The 15,672-nt window shown below is 38.2% G+C and overlaps 2 protein-coding genes across 16 annotated transcripts in view; one reads left to right on the forward strand and one right to left on the reverse strand.

The window, feature by feature from the left end:
- The window catches only part of LOC139946457 (uncharacterized), a 239,464-nt gene that overhangs the window by 58,509 nt on the left and 165,283 nt on the right, over window positions 1-15,672 (forward strand). The window lies entirely within an intron of this gene.
- LOC139945708 (single-stranded DNA-binding protein 3-like) overlaps window positions 1-15,672 on the reverse strand; it is a 128,999-nt gene that overhangs the window by 11,829 nt on the left and 101,498 nt on the right. For 13 of the 15 annotated variants that reach the window (XM_071943056.1, XM_071943063.1, XM_071943069.1 and 10 more), the window contains 5 exons: window positions 5,504-5,565; window positions 5,014-5,096; window positions 4,639-4,675; window positions 4,229-4,264; window positions 2,597-2,651 (listed from right to left, as the gene is read on the reverse strand). In XM_071943056.1, coding sequence (XP_071799157.1) covers window positions 2,597-2,651; window positions 4,229-4,264; window positions 4,639-4,675; window positions 5,014-5,096; window positions 5,504-5,565 — 273 coding nt within the window. The remainder of the gene's footprint in view (window positions 1-2,596; window positions 2,652-4,228; window positions 4,265-4,638; window positions 4,676-5,013; window positions 5,097-5,503; window positions 5,566-15,672) is intronic. The other 2 variants (XM_071943065.1, XM_071943060.1) reach the window with 1 other exon arrangement.

The following is a 15,672-nucleotide window of genomic DNA, read 5'->3' on the forward strand; positions in this document are numbered from 1 at the left end:
TGTATGGCACAATGGTACCAGGGTTTGCTCATCTGGAGGTTGCTATGCAAAGGCTTGCCCCCGAACCATTTGAAATAGCAACTGTCTCTATAGTCTGAGGAATTCAAATGTAAGCAGTACATTGAGACTAAGCAAGTCAATGTACCAGACATTATCCAGATCTAACTCGCAAATGGCTTATTGGATTGAGTACGGAGAAAAGCACCCTCTCTGGGTCTTCCTCAAAGCAGTTTCAGGCGGAAAGCATCAAGCCAGACAGTGAGCCGTCACTTGCGGTGACAAATCACTAGGGTACCGGAATCGGGGCAATGGAGAAATGATATGCTCTTTGCTTAAGCAATGATTTAAAACAAAATAAATAATGCATTTGCATGATGTTGTTACTGTTTGCGTGGGTTTTGTAGAAGCATATGAGGACTTTGGTTGGTGGAAAATAAAAAAATTGCACTTGTTAGAGCAGGCACCCCTCAGAGCAATAGCTGCAACTTAGAGTCGCAGTTTTCGATTCTGAATCTTTACCCTTCCTGAAGAGTTACGTAGCCCCCCCCCCCCCAATAGGATTTTATTTAAAATGAACAACTATATTCAAGTTTTACGTTTGGTGATCTTCAAAATCAATAATTCAGAAATTCAAATTGGCAACATAGAGGTTAAAAATGCTTCAAATGACGGTGAAGTTATGTGCACTAACACTATCTAAAAAAAGTCCCTTTGAGTGTTACACTACACTGGTTAAAGGAACACGTTGCCTTGGATCGGTCGAGTTGGTCTTTGAAAAGTGTTTGTAACCGTTTTTTATAAAATGCATATGGGTAGAAAGATGTTGTAAAAGTAGAATACAATGATCCACACAAACATGCCTCGAAATTGCGTGGTTTTCCTTTTACCTTGTCGACTAACACGTCGGCCATTTATGGGGGTCAAAATTTTGACTCCCATAAATGGCCGACCATGTTAGTTCGCACAGTAGAAGGAAAACCACGCAATTTCGAGGCAAACTTGTGTGGATCATTGTATTCTACTTTTAAAACATCTTTCCAACCATATGCATTTTATAAAAAACGGTTACAAACGCTTTTGTTTTGGCCAACTCGTCCGATCCAAGGCAACGTGTTCCTTTAAGTACATAACACATCATCGGCAGTTGGGATGAACTATAACCTACAAATAATAAAGTCTCTTCCGACCAAAAACTTCCCTGAAAATACTTCCAACTCCCTTGAAAAAAATGTAATAGTAGTTGTTTTAAATCACATTATCACATACTAATTAGGAAATCAAGTTACTAAGTACATGTACATGTATTCGTCTAATAGAGAAAGAAGGGTTATATCAACGGTGGGTTTTAGACTATGAGTTAGATTTTAAAAAGTTAACTAAGCTGTTAGTTGATTAATAAGCAGAAGCCATTAGTAATGATTATAATATGAAGGAGAGACAACATGACAAAAACACTTTAACTAGTGAAATCTAAAAGCTTTACTTCTTATGAGTGAAAACACAAGATAGTATCATAGCTGCTTGTGGCAATTTATGCCGACTTGGTCGGCACTCGAGCGAGAATGTTTGGATCGTCTTAATGTTCCAAACGATAATTGCTTCGAGGGAGAAATGTGAGAAGCATTTTGTTTTGAACTCCAGGCATTGACACATGTTCGTTTAGCATCATGACACAATTGCTGTGTTTGACATATAACTTGCTGATGTCAAAAAGCATGGGGTTTGTGTTTAGAGGCAAGCAGCGTATGCATGGGGGTTGTATGTGTGGGAAGTCAGCTAAAGCCAAGCATGGTGTGGTTAAAAACATCAGCAGTTCCACAGTTAATAGGTAGGCTCTATTTTATCAAATAGTGTTTAGTCTCGTTAAAGCAACAACCTGAAGCACCAAGCTTTGTGAGTTCTTAAAAACCTCTAAACCTCAGACATCAAATTGATAATGATTAATGCTTGAATGAACATTTCCACTTCTTTGTGAGAATAAACCAGAAACTACGGGGCCTACCCAGAGTGGAATCAAGCTGTTTCAGCATTGAGGTGGACATTGGGCCGAACTGAGGCCAACACAAGAAAAGCAGAGGAATATATTTCATCCCCAAATAGCCGATTGCATACCGGATGAATTTAAAGGCAGCCAGTGTTTGAGTTCTGCTGAAGTGATGGTGCAATGCTTCAAGATATATTTCTTAAAAACTTTTGGTTTCCATGTGGTGCATCAAAAAGTGTATGTGGTGGCACTGATTTCTTCCTTCAGAAAGCAAAGGCCATAGTACCAAGGTGGTATATTATGGTTGTGGAGGTAACTTTGTGCATCTTGGATTGCCTTTGGTGCTATAACCTAACATGCATAGCTTACTACTACAATTCCTGCTGGGATCATGCAGGGGTATTAGGATACTGCAACCTCTGAGGGCTGCATTGGGGAGAACGGTTATTAAGTTTAATGATGAAACATCACTTTTACTGAACAACAAATTTTGGTTGTACTTCACATGTCATGTGATTCATAATAACTTATAGTGCTTCACAATTCAAGTTGAAAAAGTGTCCTTTGGAGATCCTTTCAAGTTATTAAAAGAAGGTGAAATTTGGAGTTTACCTTGTGGACTTGGCATGATGGGTGTACCAGGTTGACCCCCTCCCCCAGGTGGGCCCTGCATTAAGGTAGAAACAAAAACATATACACTTAAATGGTTACCAGCACCAGAGTAACACACTGTCTTTACAAACACAGCACAATGATATTTACATTTAATTTCTACAACAGATCAATGCAACAACCATTAACAACAATAAATACTGAAAAGACACCTTTTCTCTCACAAAACTACAATTCTAAATCCAGTGAAAGACTCATGCATCTTGAACTCCAAATCATAATCTACGTCAAGAAATAAAGAGTGTGCAGGAAAATTGCACAAACTCCTTTAAAATCCAGGATGGGGTGCCAGTCAGAAGCCAATGAAACTTTTGATGGCTGTTTAACCACGGATAACACCAAAGTTTATGATACATGTACAATATGGGAAGTGGCAGCAAAGGGAACACCGACGAAGACATGGGACTTTTTATTTCAAAACAAATTTACTGTGCTGTAAAACTGTTCATAAAAATCTGCAACGCATTTTATCTCACATTGGTATTGTAACATTATTTTTACCCCTCACTTTCCAAAACAGATATCGGCCATTTTCCACCTCCTCCACAACCTGAGAGTAGGGCTCTCAATTGCTCCCTTCATACTACTTAGGGAACATTTATGAGTGACTTAAAAGACTTGGACTTGGTTGACATTCATAAAAATTGTTAAAACTGTGCTAAATTGGGGGGAAAAAAGAAAAAAAATGTGGCCAAAATAACATGCTCAAAATGTTAACAAAGACCACCTTGACGTTTCAGCTATATATTGTTCATATGGTTGACTTGATACTATGTATTAGTTAGTTAACACAACTTCTAAATGAACATTAATTATTCAAACTCCTACGTACAGAACAATTAACACTTAACATCCAACATGGTTGCCTGTAGTTACTACAGAAGTACATGTCAAAAGAATTTAGTGCAAAAAAAAAGAAAAGTTAAAATCGAGCTCAACAAGAACAATTCCATTCAAAACCCACACCCAACTAAAACGAAAAAAAACATGTGAATAGTCAATTCTTCCCCCGTGAAATGTACTACACAATTTGGAAAAGAAACAAAGGTATGTTCTACTTGTATAGGACAATTGACAATCCACTGTCACATTCCTGTATCATGCAACACAAATCTATATGTGAAAGTGTGGCACAACTAAAAATCCTTACAAGAAAAGAACGAGATGCCCATTTTATTGCTAACTTCATGGCTCACATCTCCTTATTCAGTAAATTATGTGATCACTGACAGTGCAACATTGTAGTGAAACAGAAGGAAAATGCCCCAGTGTTCTTTTGCTTTCTTTGGCAGAAAAAGGAGGAAAGAAGTTCGTATTCTGAGAAGGTTTCAAATTGTCATATTTTCCTCTCTTAACATCTACACACAGTTTGTTTTCCTGTGTTGTTTTTACAGTCAAGAACTTAGTCCCTTTCCACACATGCAACAGTTTTGCAATCAAACAATCCACATTCTAGATCAGAAAATAATGTATTTTTAGATAACACTGAAACAACAAAGAGCTAACATTTACACAGATAGAAACAAAATTCTAAGTACATATGATGAATTTTCCCACAGTGATTTTACTTACAACAAAACCACCTGGTGATGCTCGAGAATAGTTTATCTACATTGAAAGAACAGTTTCAAAAAAATGTTGTCAAGTTCTGAATGGATTGGTGTCTATTTATTAGAAGGCCCAAGTGAATGTCAACTCAAAAGCTGTAAACCCTCCCAAAGTTACAAGAAAATAAACACTTGCTTCAAGGACCCCGACTCGACTGGTGGTTAAGTGAATTTAGAAAGCTGTTTGTTGTACATAATAGTAGATGGAGAGATAAACAATACATTTTGTTTAGAGTAATTTTACTTTTATTCTTACTCTATATTTTTAAAGAAATACATTGTTAAACTGACTTGAAGCATTTCAAAAAACCAAACACAAAGTTTAGAGTGGTTGGGTTGGGTTGTACTATTGTTAAAAATGTATTCTGTAATTACCGTTGATGTGTTGGGATTCCACGGTCTTCCTCCAGGCCTAAAAAAGAACAACAAATAGTCAATAAGGTCATGCCACAAATCACATGAAAATTACTTTGACATCAGTCCCAGAGTTTCCTGTGGCTACAGACTTCGCATGTGCTTGTGAAAATTAATGTTCAACCGACATTCCTACTGAATCAGTTTTCATAGAGGCAGTTTTTTTCTCGTAATGTCCTTCCCTGGACAGCCATGTTCATTTTCTTGGATGGTCTTTGTTCATTTAAACCAGTGGGGTTGATCTCCACAGTAATTGAAACTGTTATTGAGTTGTTCAGGATTTTACATTTTCTTTCAACCTCATACCTACAAAAGAGTTTCAACATTTGAACTTACATTGATAAGGGCATTCCTCCAGGCATTGAGCCAGGGGGCGGTCTCATGCCACCACCGTAGTTCTGTGGAGAAAAGGAACCGTTCTAGAGAAAAAAGAAAAACAAATTGGGTTATATTACATTTACGGGAGGGTGTCAAAAAATTAATTACCAAACAAAACAAAAAAAGAGCACTGGAGAGCTGCTGACATTGTTAAGAAATTGTTAGAAGTAATGTAGCTTTGAACACAGAACATTTGAATCTGATGAAGGCTTCACACATAAAATCAATAATCCAAAGCAACAATGGTCTTTTTCTTTCATTATTTTCTTGCAACTTCAATGAACAATAGAGCCAAATTGTTCACAAGTTTGTTTGTTATTGGGGGATCCATCAAGTGAGGATATTGGTCTTTGACAATTACAAAAAGTTCCCCCCTGTTTTGTTAACTACTGTTTTTGGAAATACAGGGAAAACTTTGTTAATGGTTGTAGCTATCTATTATACTCACTGGCTGCATTGGCATCCGAGGGTGGTTCATTCTTGGCATTGGGCCCCCCATGCTTGGATGACCTGCAAGATGTGACAGGGAACAAGACCATACAACAATTATGTTTTGAGACAAATACAATCTAAATGATTGGGGGATCCTTCTACTAGTGCAGTAGCCTGAACATCTGACATCGCACTACGAGGCTCGTGATTTACGCTGATGTCCAAAACTCCCTTTGACCTATCAATTCTTGGGCTTTCATGGTGCTTGAGATTTGTAGTTTAATCCTTGCACATAAGGACAGAGGACCAGTCTAGGTTTGCAATAACAACCACCCCACCAACAGAGGGCCCCTTCTACTGTATTGTTTTAAACTCAGCCTTATTTTATAAGTTGCACCAGACAATGGGTGTATATAAAACAGAAAAATTAAGTCACAAAACTAGAACAGCTTATAATACAGTTGCTGGCAGCGAAGTACACTTTTAAAGGAAATGACAAACAAGAGTCAAGCGAAGCGGCATTTTTTTATGGCCAATTGATCGTGGAAATCGTGTTGGCATCATAAATATTCAAGCAGAGAGAGGTTAAGGCAGAAACCTGTAATGATAAAGATCACACGCAGTAAAACTGCCTCCTAATGGATATTGTGTCTGAAAGTCGCTGATGACTATCGGAGGAAACTAACGCCGATGTAGGAAATGGAGATTCCCCTTACCACAGGGGACAGGATGGATACAGCCCAACGAGAGCTCCGTACTAGCCCTCAGGGAGGTTCACTGAGTCAATGTTTGTATTGAGAATGTCGTCCACACACACACACACACGCCGTGTTGTGAGGATCCACCGCTGTGCGTGTACACTTGCCTGATGGCCAAGTATAACATTTATCAAAGTATTCTGTTCCACTTAAATGGCATTTGCCAGAATCAAATAAAATGGCGGTTATTTAGTTAACACGAAACTGAGAGCACACTCGCTGTCAACATCGAAATGAAAACCTCTGAATTCAATGACTTCCTATCCCATTTATGACAGCACCACATCCCAGGAGCCCGACTGAGGTGGAAAACAACTTTGCCCGGGCGTGAACTGCAAAAGCAAACGCCTCCCCGATAGTTACGCAAATATATGACATCAGTCGACCACAGGAATCAATGTTCTGTACGTCGAAACTCTGATCAATTCTTCCATTAGTCATATCGCGGAGACCATCGCTTCACCAAACTCCGCAGGTTCCCTACCTATCCCCATTTCTTCTTCATCCCTCTTTAAGCCGGCTCCTGTCGTGTCATGTCGTAACAGATACTCCAACCCTTTGGCAAACTGCACCATTTCTATCCATTACTCGGTTCCTTTCTTCACACAGGGCCTTGCGAATAACATTCCAAATCATTCCATGTTTTCTTTCAGGGGGGTCTTTGAGAGGCTTTTGGTCTTTATTTTTGGAGGCTTTTAACTTGGGCAGGTGTTTTTCGGAGGGCAAAAACACACTTTGCTGAGTGTGAATCACCGGGAGCAGTTGCCAGTCGCACCCACGGGGTAAGATGCTGACACTAAGTCTGTGCCACAGAAGGATCCATACATTTGTATGTCAATGTTGCGCTTTCTCTTGTTATTTTTGTGGTAGCATTGACAATTACATGCAGAGTGCACTATTAGACCCGCTGGAATGTCTAGGCTATACTATCAGCATCTTTTGAGTATGATCTCGGGGGAGTTACCGATTATGACAAGTTGACAGGCAAAAAGGGTCAAGGATGGTTTTTAACGCAATTTAAACGTCACTCTCAGCTTCTGACACCCTCAACATTCTGAGACAACATTAGGTCACCCCCCCCCCCCCCCCCAAATTATCATACCCCAAGGCTCCATAAAGTTACGCAAAACCATTCCTGTCGGAAGAAACAACCGTATTTAAAAAAAACACTATCACTTTTAATGACTAAAGGTTACGAAGTGAGTAATTCCAAGACCGCTTATTATTTTCAAACCTCCAGTGCTAGTGTTTCCACAATGCAAAGCATAAATTCCAACCTAATTCTCAGTTAATTTAAAACCTCCCATGACCAGTGACTCTTCTGAGTGCACTTAAGCGATAAAAACAAGATCTATTGTCTAACATACCTGGAAAGATTTTGCACCATTCAGAAACCTCTTGAAAACAATTAAGGTTGAGTGTTCAACAATGAACGGTGAGATAAAGGTTTTGTATTTCAAAAACTTAAATGCATAAATTTCCTGATTGATTAGGGCTAAAGGGACCACAAAAAAATGTCTTCTCGGTCACAGGATACAAAGGCTATTTAAGTTAATGGACCGATTTTAATGGATGAGAGTTCACTTTGTTAAAAAATAAAGGAAAACAAAATATCTATGTATGATTTGATGAATGAACATTGACTTCCTTCTGTAAAGCAATGTCTCCTTTAGGTAATTCCGTTAAATAAACACATGATTTCCACTCTCTTCAAATCCCCCGTTTCAATTCAATTTTGTCCAATCTCCATCAACACTGCCCGCTCCATTGTCTAGAATCACGATGCAAAGATTAATTTTGGAAGCTGCAGTTTCCGACAATTGAATTTCCCACACGGATGTGACTTGCTCACAGCACCAGTAGATAATCTTTTTCAAAGATAATTGTAATTTTAAAGGGACTTTATTACTAGTGGGATGAAATGGAACAAGCCACAAATTTTCAATAGAGGAATAAAAGAGACATTATTTCCAACAGGACAAGACAACCTTAAGCAGTTAACTTGGGATTTTGAATAAGTTGCTGTTCTATAACACTGAAAAACACAGTAGAATGAACTTACATTACTAAGGACAGTGTGGCACAGTAGGAACAAATAAACGCAATGAGCGGATTTAAATTTAAACCAGAATGCAAAGACCTTTAAATACAGTACACATTTTTTTAAATAATTTGTTTCTTTATTTCTTTGCTTTGTAATTGTTTCCAATCTTTAGGATGCAAACTTTCATTATATTCTGGAAACTTAGAAAAACACGTCATATTGTGTTAAATAGGACCTTTAAAAAATGTTGTTGGTTTAACTCTTATATCAATGAGTACTAAGTACTGTATACTCTGCTTGCAAAATCCTTTGGAATACAATGCCACAATCAAACTACTTGGGTTGGATTCGAACCTAAGACCCCCGAATTCTAGCCGGAAACGCAATACAACCATCAGGCAAACACTGTGACGAGAAGCCAGTTTAAATCTTATAACTAGAAACCCCTACTGTAACAGTTTATATGAACAACATTAGGCAGATCATTCGTAGAGCTGTCAATAAGCATTCAAATTCGCTAGGTACAGGACAAGTTTGCTTAGCAAAGCAAAATTACAAGCTGATATATATCATAAGGCTGTTTGTCTAGTTATTTTTTACTTTCAGTTAGCAATAATTTTTGTCGTTGGCTGCAAACAAAATTGTTGAAGAACAGGACTTTCTCAAGTTCTGGCTATAAGCCATTGCCAAATAAAAGCTACTAATTTGTTTCTGCTGACAACGTTGAAAGACCTTGCTCGCACTTCTTGAGTCTTATAGCAGGTCTTTGTACACATACAACATGTATGAATTTCAACTTGTGTAGTCAAGGTTCTCCAGCAATGACTGACTGCATCGCTGGCGGGCGCTGATGGAATTTCTCCATTTTATTAAGTAACCGAGTGAATGATTTGCACTGGCATATCACTCTGGAGAACAGACAATCTTCTTTAATGGCTAGTGACAAACACATTTCTGCTTCTAAAGTTTCTCATATCAGTGAGTCTGTGTTCACACTCAAAATGTAGACAACATCCTGTTTCCTTCAAATGCAGTGGACAGCTGTTAAAATTAATGGTTTAAAATAAACTAGGAATCACATGGTACAATTTGAACAATTATATGAAAGTCTTTCAGAATCTCAAAAGAAGTTCAAGAGAAAAAAATGATGTGAAGGCCACCTCAGGCAAACAAATCAAATTTTGCAATCAGAAAAACCATTCAAAGACATCAGCTATACAAAAGCAATCTATTATCACCTCAACCAATTTTCAACTACCCTACAAAATCGATTTGCTTTTTAGGATACCAGATGTTTCCACCTTTCACCACAGTGACTTTCCACCATTTGAAGAATACCTGAGTATGCTCGATGTCTAATAATACAAGAAAACCAATTAGTCGTCAAAACTAGACAAATATTTTTCTTGTGTTATGAAAAAGCAGCATGCGTCCTCTCACTGACAAAACATCAAATTTCCCCTCACGGCCAAAGTTAAATTAATTTCACCCAAAATAATCAAAATGATGAACATGAAAAACAAACTGTCCTCATGGACCATCGCTCTGAGTAAAAAGAAGAGAAAAAAAGCATCCAATCAACTCTCCTCACCCGGAGGATAGATCTAGAAATTCCCCAAAATCCAAACTGCTACTTTCAATTTTGTTTTACGAAGAGGGATTCTACTAATCAAAAACAAGCAGGTTACCCGACTACTTCAAGTAATTCTTTCCATGAATATAACCCAACAGCCCCCATGGCAAGACGTGCAACTGATACCCCCTCTTCTATTCCATCATTTTCAGCTAAATCCTGTTTTAGTGCAAGGCCCATTTGTTAATATTGCAGTCATGATTCAATTTGCGTCCCGCTTTTTATGGATTAATTTTGTCCTGAGCTGGGAATCTCTTGAAATTCAATATCTGTCACAGCCGGACCGTTTCTTCTGTCTTTCTTTATGTAAAATTGGTTTAATATTACACCTGCCTTTGGTAGACTTGCTCAGTCTGTCACGGTGATGCAGATGTTTGGGGGTGTAATTAAATGCATTGTGGCTAGTCTAAGATGATGAAAATTCTAATTGCTTCTGGAGTGGAGTAAGGGCTGATTGATAGTGACATACATGTACATGTAGCAGTTACATATGTTTGCACAATTGAAAGGACTGCATGCACTTTTGGGAAGAAACTTGAATGTCAAGCAGCCAAGCTGCAGAATATTGGCAAACACTTATCCTGTCACCAATGAATTTACACACCACATGCTGGCTACGTCTAGCTACAAACTCCATTTCATAAGAAATCAGATCATTTCAGAGAAAGTTGTCTGGAAACTTAACAATGGTGATAATTCATAAAGTACTAGGAATTACTACTTTCTAAGGCTTGCCTCTAAACCCTAATTTTCCCCGACTAGTTGACTGGTAAGTATTGTTTGAATTAGCTTTGTATGATGTGGATAAAGAGGAAGAAACTATAAATAAATAGTAAGCGGGTATAACCATGCGTAAATCTCTTTTGTGAGTGTTGGCTCTGACAAGAGCCGGTGTGGTCTCGACAATTCGAACACTATACTGTCTCGTCATCAGGAGAATGCAGAACTAGTTGACTTGTACATGGAAAATTACTAACAAAAAATTGTTTTCTCAATTAGACAAACAAAATAAAAATCTCATCTGCAGACAATTCAGTTATCCTCAACATCTAATAATCAACTCTCAACCCCGCCAGAGCTGCATGCACATCCAGCATACCAACAGCCCTTTAAAACCTCATTATTAAGCAATCAACTAAAGCAAACACATGACACGTCTAGTAGGATCCATTCATATAAACCCTCCTACTATAATGAAGTGCACCAGGTATTATCCAAGGCCTCTCTCTACTAGGGAATCTTTACTCTCTCATGTAATCCTACACCCAAAGTCCACAGAGTCTTTTCTTATATGTCTTTTTTTGTCGCAAAAATGAGCGAAACCACAAAAAAATACACTTTATATCAGATCCAATGAAACTTTTTTGCTGAGTTGTTATTATTATTATTATTTCTTTTGCAATTTCAAATAAAAATACACAAATATGTACACAAAGAAGATTGACCTTTTTTTTTTTTTTTTTTTCTTTTTTTTTTTACTTTTTCATTCTCTAAATCATATATATAAATAATAAACTTTGAAAAGTTTGTTTCAAAAGGTGGTCGCATTGTTTAGATAATACTGAAAGTTTGAAGCGAATAATCCCCAATTGAAATACACAATCTGAAAGACGTCACTGAAAGTGTACACTTCTTAGGTTCAAATGCTGGGGCATCAAATTGATATATTTTTACATAACCACATTATTTTGAAGTAAAACAGTTTTCAAAATGCCCTATACTATCGAAAGTGGCTGTAGGCTTCTAACACAAAGTTTTAAGATTGATTCTTAAATGCAAACCTTCCCTTTGTGAATTTATTTTACATAGAAAAAAAATGTGTCAACACTAAAGTAAATGGATTCAATTCTTCATGATAACTAACAAAATAATATAACCCAAGCTCATATGCAAACCCCTTGTAGTTGATTGATGAAAAACAAACTCGGTCATCGGACTGTCTTCACCTTTTGTGTCTGCGTTAATGAAGTGTCAAATAGGTTCCTAATTTCACATGTAGCTTAATCAACCTTATCTCAAAGGCGTTGAGGGAGTGTCTACCACAGAGGTTGAGGTTGAGGCTGGGGACAAGGTTGTGTATATAGGACAGGCAAATAAAAATGCAAGTGCGAACAGTTGAATGTGTATTTCTGAGTAACAGAATTTGTCTTTTTGAACAAATACATCAAAATTAATGTACATAGTCCCCTCAATTCACTATAGCCTCTTTCACACTAAAAATGTTCCTAGACATTCCCAGGAGTTTATATGAATGCATTCACACTTGAATTACTAAAATAACCCCTGCAAATTCCTGGGATAAGCCACTTCCTGGGAAAACTGGGTCAAGTGTTTCCAGGAAACTTGTGGGGTGGTTTTTCATGGAAAATGGCCCAGTGGTGTGAACAGGGCTTTAAGTAAAAAGACTTCTCGTTTCCATATCTTCCACAATTCCTTTATACGCTTGACCCATGGTATGTGTTCACTATCGTCAACTTTGTCATAAAAAAAGATATTTGTGTTTGAAATTTCATTATTTCATTACTGGAACCTTTTAAGTCACTTCAAGCTTTACTCCTCTCCCAAATCCACTCATAAATATTCATGAACCACACAAGAGATCCACAATTGGATAAACAGAAAGGATTCCTTGACTGAACTCATCTCATCAATATTCATGATGCTAATCACCTCACAACCATTCCTTTCACAGCCGACTGGGTCTCTTGGAATCTCAGCAAGTGCAGACGGGATGCAGTAACCGGATGAACTCATAAATATTTACAGGGTTAATCACCTTGCTTTACTTTCACAGTCGATAAAGCCAAAGTGCTTTGGAGAAACTCACACCTGTCCGGTTGAATGCACGTGGCCATCTCAAAGCTGACTTGGTAAACCATTAGTCAGACTCAGAGGCAAGGCCCATCAACGGATGAGGCACTTTGGCCCATCTCGATTGAATACAATTCCTAAAAAATCAAGATATTTACCAGTTGTACAGAGGCCTAAGTGCCAATGGAGGGGGGGGGGGGGCACAGCCTCTGTAAATAGCTTTAATTTGACCCAGTCCAGGCATTTCAGACAGTGAGTAAAAGAAGTAATTTGCAGTTTTTGTGCCGCACTGAATAGGTACTTGTATTAAAAGACTTGGAAGGAATACACAATAGAAAAAAGACCAGGCATGTAATACTAAAATGGGTTATGTATGCAGACCCACTGATATACATCCAAGCTATAATTAGCTCCCTGGAGGTTCTATTGCCACACTAATAACTCCCCCAATCCTATTTCTTGATTGGTAATAATACGAGGCCCTAGTCCCCCCTAGGCTTGCATTTCACACACACTAAGATGTCTGATTAGTTCTAGCCTGACTAGAGTTGCTGAAATAACGCATGCGGAGTGAGAGACACAGTGAAGGGCACAGTGACGGATCGTGCCTCGTTTGTTATATTGCCCTCTTAAGGCATGCAGAACAACTCAACCCCCCTGACTGCTGGGCAATTCTCAGATCACTAGCAAACCACCGGCGTCTAACGCCGCAGCAACAACAACAACAACACACTTAGTAGGCAGCGGGCCGGCTTGGTGGCTGGACTCGTGTTCGCGAAAGCTGCGTCTCGTTCCACCTGCAAATTGACAATTCTCTCTGAGGGTTTTTCAAGGGTCCGGGGAAGGCAGTGCAGTGTTCGGAGATACTATCACATCAGCCAGTAAGTACATGTAAATGTAAGATCACTCCACTGAGATACTGAGATACAGATTTAGACTACACTTACTGATCAATGCTCCCGATACATTGAAGTTTGATGTACCTTATTTTCAAGGCACTGTAATTAAGTTTTGTTGGTGTGATGTTCATGCTGGGATAAAATCTTACAACTCATTGAGGGTTAACATCGTAGATTTTTCACTTGATGTATAATTAAGTGCAGTTGTGGTTAAGTGCTATGTTCATGCGTATTTATAATTTCCCTGCATGGTGTTCATTTTATATAGACAATGCAAATAGTTTATTTATGTCTTTATTATTTGTTAATTTTCATGTTTACCCTATTCTTATCTCAATTTTATGAGGCAGTTTGTGATACACAGCTAAAAAGAAAATGTAATAGTTGTTTCTCGACACCTCTTTTTAGAGGTGCAAGAAAATCTGGATTAGCACACAAACAAGCTCCAAAGCCCTCCACAACGACTGACGGAGTAGTGGGAATGGTTAGGGAACCCTCTCACTGACTTGATCTAAACCTGTCAGATGTATTAATTTGTTTCCCCCCCCCTACCATGAGTGAATCATAAACAATTTCAGACTACAATTGCCAACTCGAGTGTCTCACACTGTGATTGGTATTTTCTTTCTTGAATTCGATGAGCTCCCCGTGTTTTTTAATATAAAAACTGACACAAAGCAAGAAGTGCATAACTCTAAATCACTGATAATAAAATAAAAAAAATGGGGATAAGCACCGTGGAGAAATGGGTCATCGCCATCGCCGTGGCAACCAGACCACATTTGAAGTCAATCAAGGGTGACCGTAGGGAATTCAATGTGTATTCAGGTTTCACTTTCCACAGTAGTTAATTTCAAGCTGTCTCTTCAAAAACCTCGTGGATGGGAAATGCAGTCTAGTGTACAGACAAGTGCACCGGACTACTCCAATGCACTTGCACGATAATGTAAACACATGGGGGGAGGATTAGACTTGCTCCATGTCCCTGGACTGTCGGGGACCAAGTTTCGTGACAACCAGACAGAGTAGACATGCGAATTTAATTAATCAAGTCCCGGCTAACATGTCCTGTGACCAGTTAATGATTACGTTACTATATTAAGGGATGATGATGAACGTAACAGTTCCATGAACTCATGAAAAACACGGAGGAAGGATATTGTATTGGATACCCATCCCATACAGGATCTTCATAACTCTTGAAACACAAAACACAACCTTACTTGTTAGTTTTCTTGTTACCTTGGACGCAGAGCATAATTAGGGCCAGTGAGACTGGCCAACCAAACCAATGGTCCTTAGCTCAGCTGCAATTCAAGTCTGACATTCACTGTTATTTCAAAAAATGAGAATATTTTCAGCAGAAATTTCTGTCAAATTTGGTTTTTCTTTTTAGCTACTTTTGTGAATGCCTGTCTGATTATTTGAACTAGGGTTGTGAGAACGCTTTTAAAGCTGTTAAAAACCACAGTAAAAATGTATGCCAATATTGATCTCAAGTCTTTTTACAACTGATGTTAACAAAACATCAGGAAACTGAAATTAATAAAACAAATATTATCTTAGGATGCATACTATTGCCTTGGAGGTTAGTAAGATGTGCAGAAACAAACACAACAACCAGAGCATTACAAAAATTAATTTAAAACTCATAAAATAAAAGACATAGTGCCAGAACGTGTAGTCACTCGCAGTTGTTTTCAACGAATCATGAGATGTATATTTGACATGCTGATCGATGCAAACATGCTTGCTTAGTAACCCGTGCAAACCAACATCGAACTGAGTTGAACATCCAGTACAATGGTGAATGTTCCCTTCAACTAACATTATAAATTTGAACTATCCAAGTTAATAATGAATTCCACCCAGGGCCAAGATTTTAGTTTACCTCCACAAATGATACAATAGCGATTACAAGTACCAGACTTCAGAACATTTATTATTAATTTCAAAACCTCCAGTCAGGGACTCAGACGAAAAAAAACAAAAAGAAAAGAAAGGATGCATTTTGATTAGAGCATACCACAAGGTGTGACC

Source organism: Asterias amurensis, chromosome 13 (genome assembly GCF_032118995.1).
Source record: "Asterias amurensis chromosome 13, ASM3211899v1".
NCBI classification, from domain to species: Eukaryota; Metazoa; Echinodermata; class Asteroidea; order Forcipulatida; family Asteriidae; genus Asterias; species Asterias amurensis.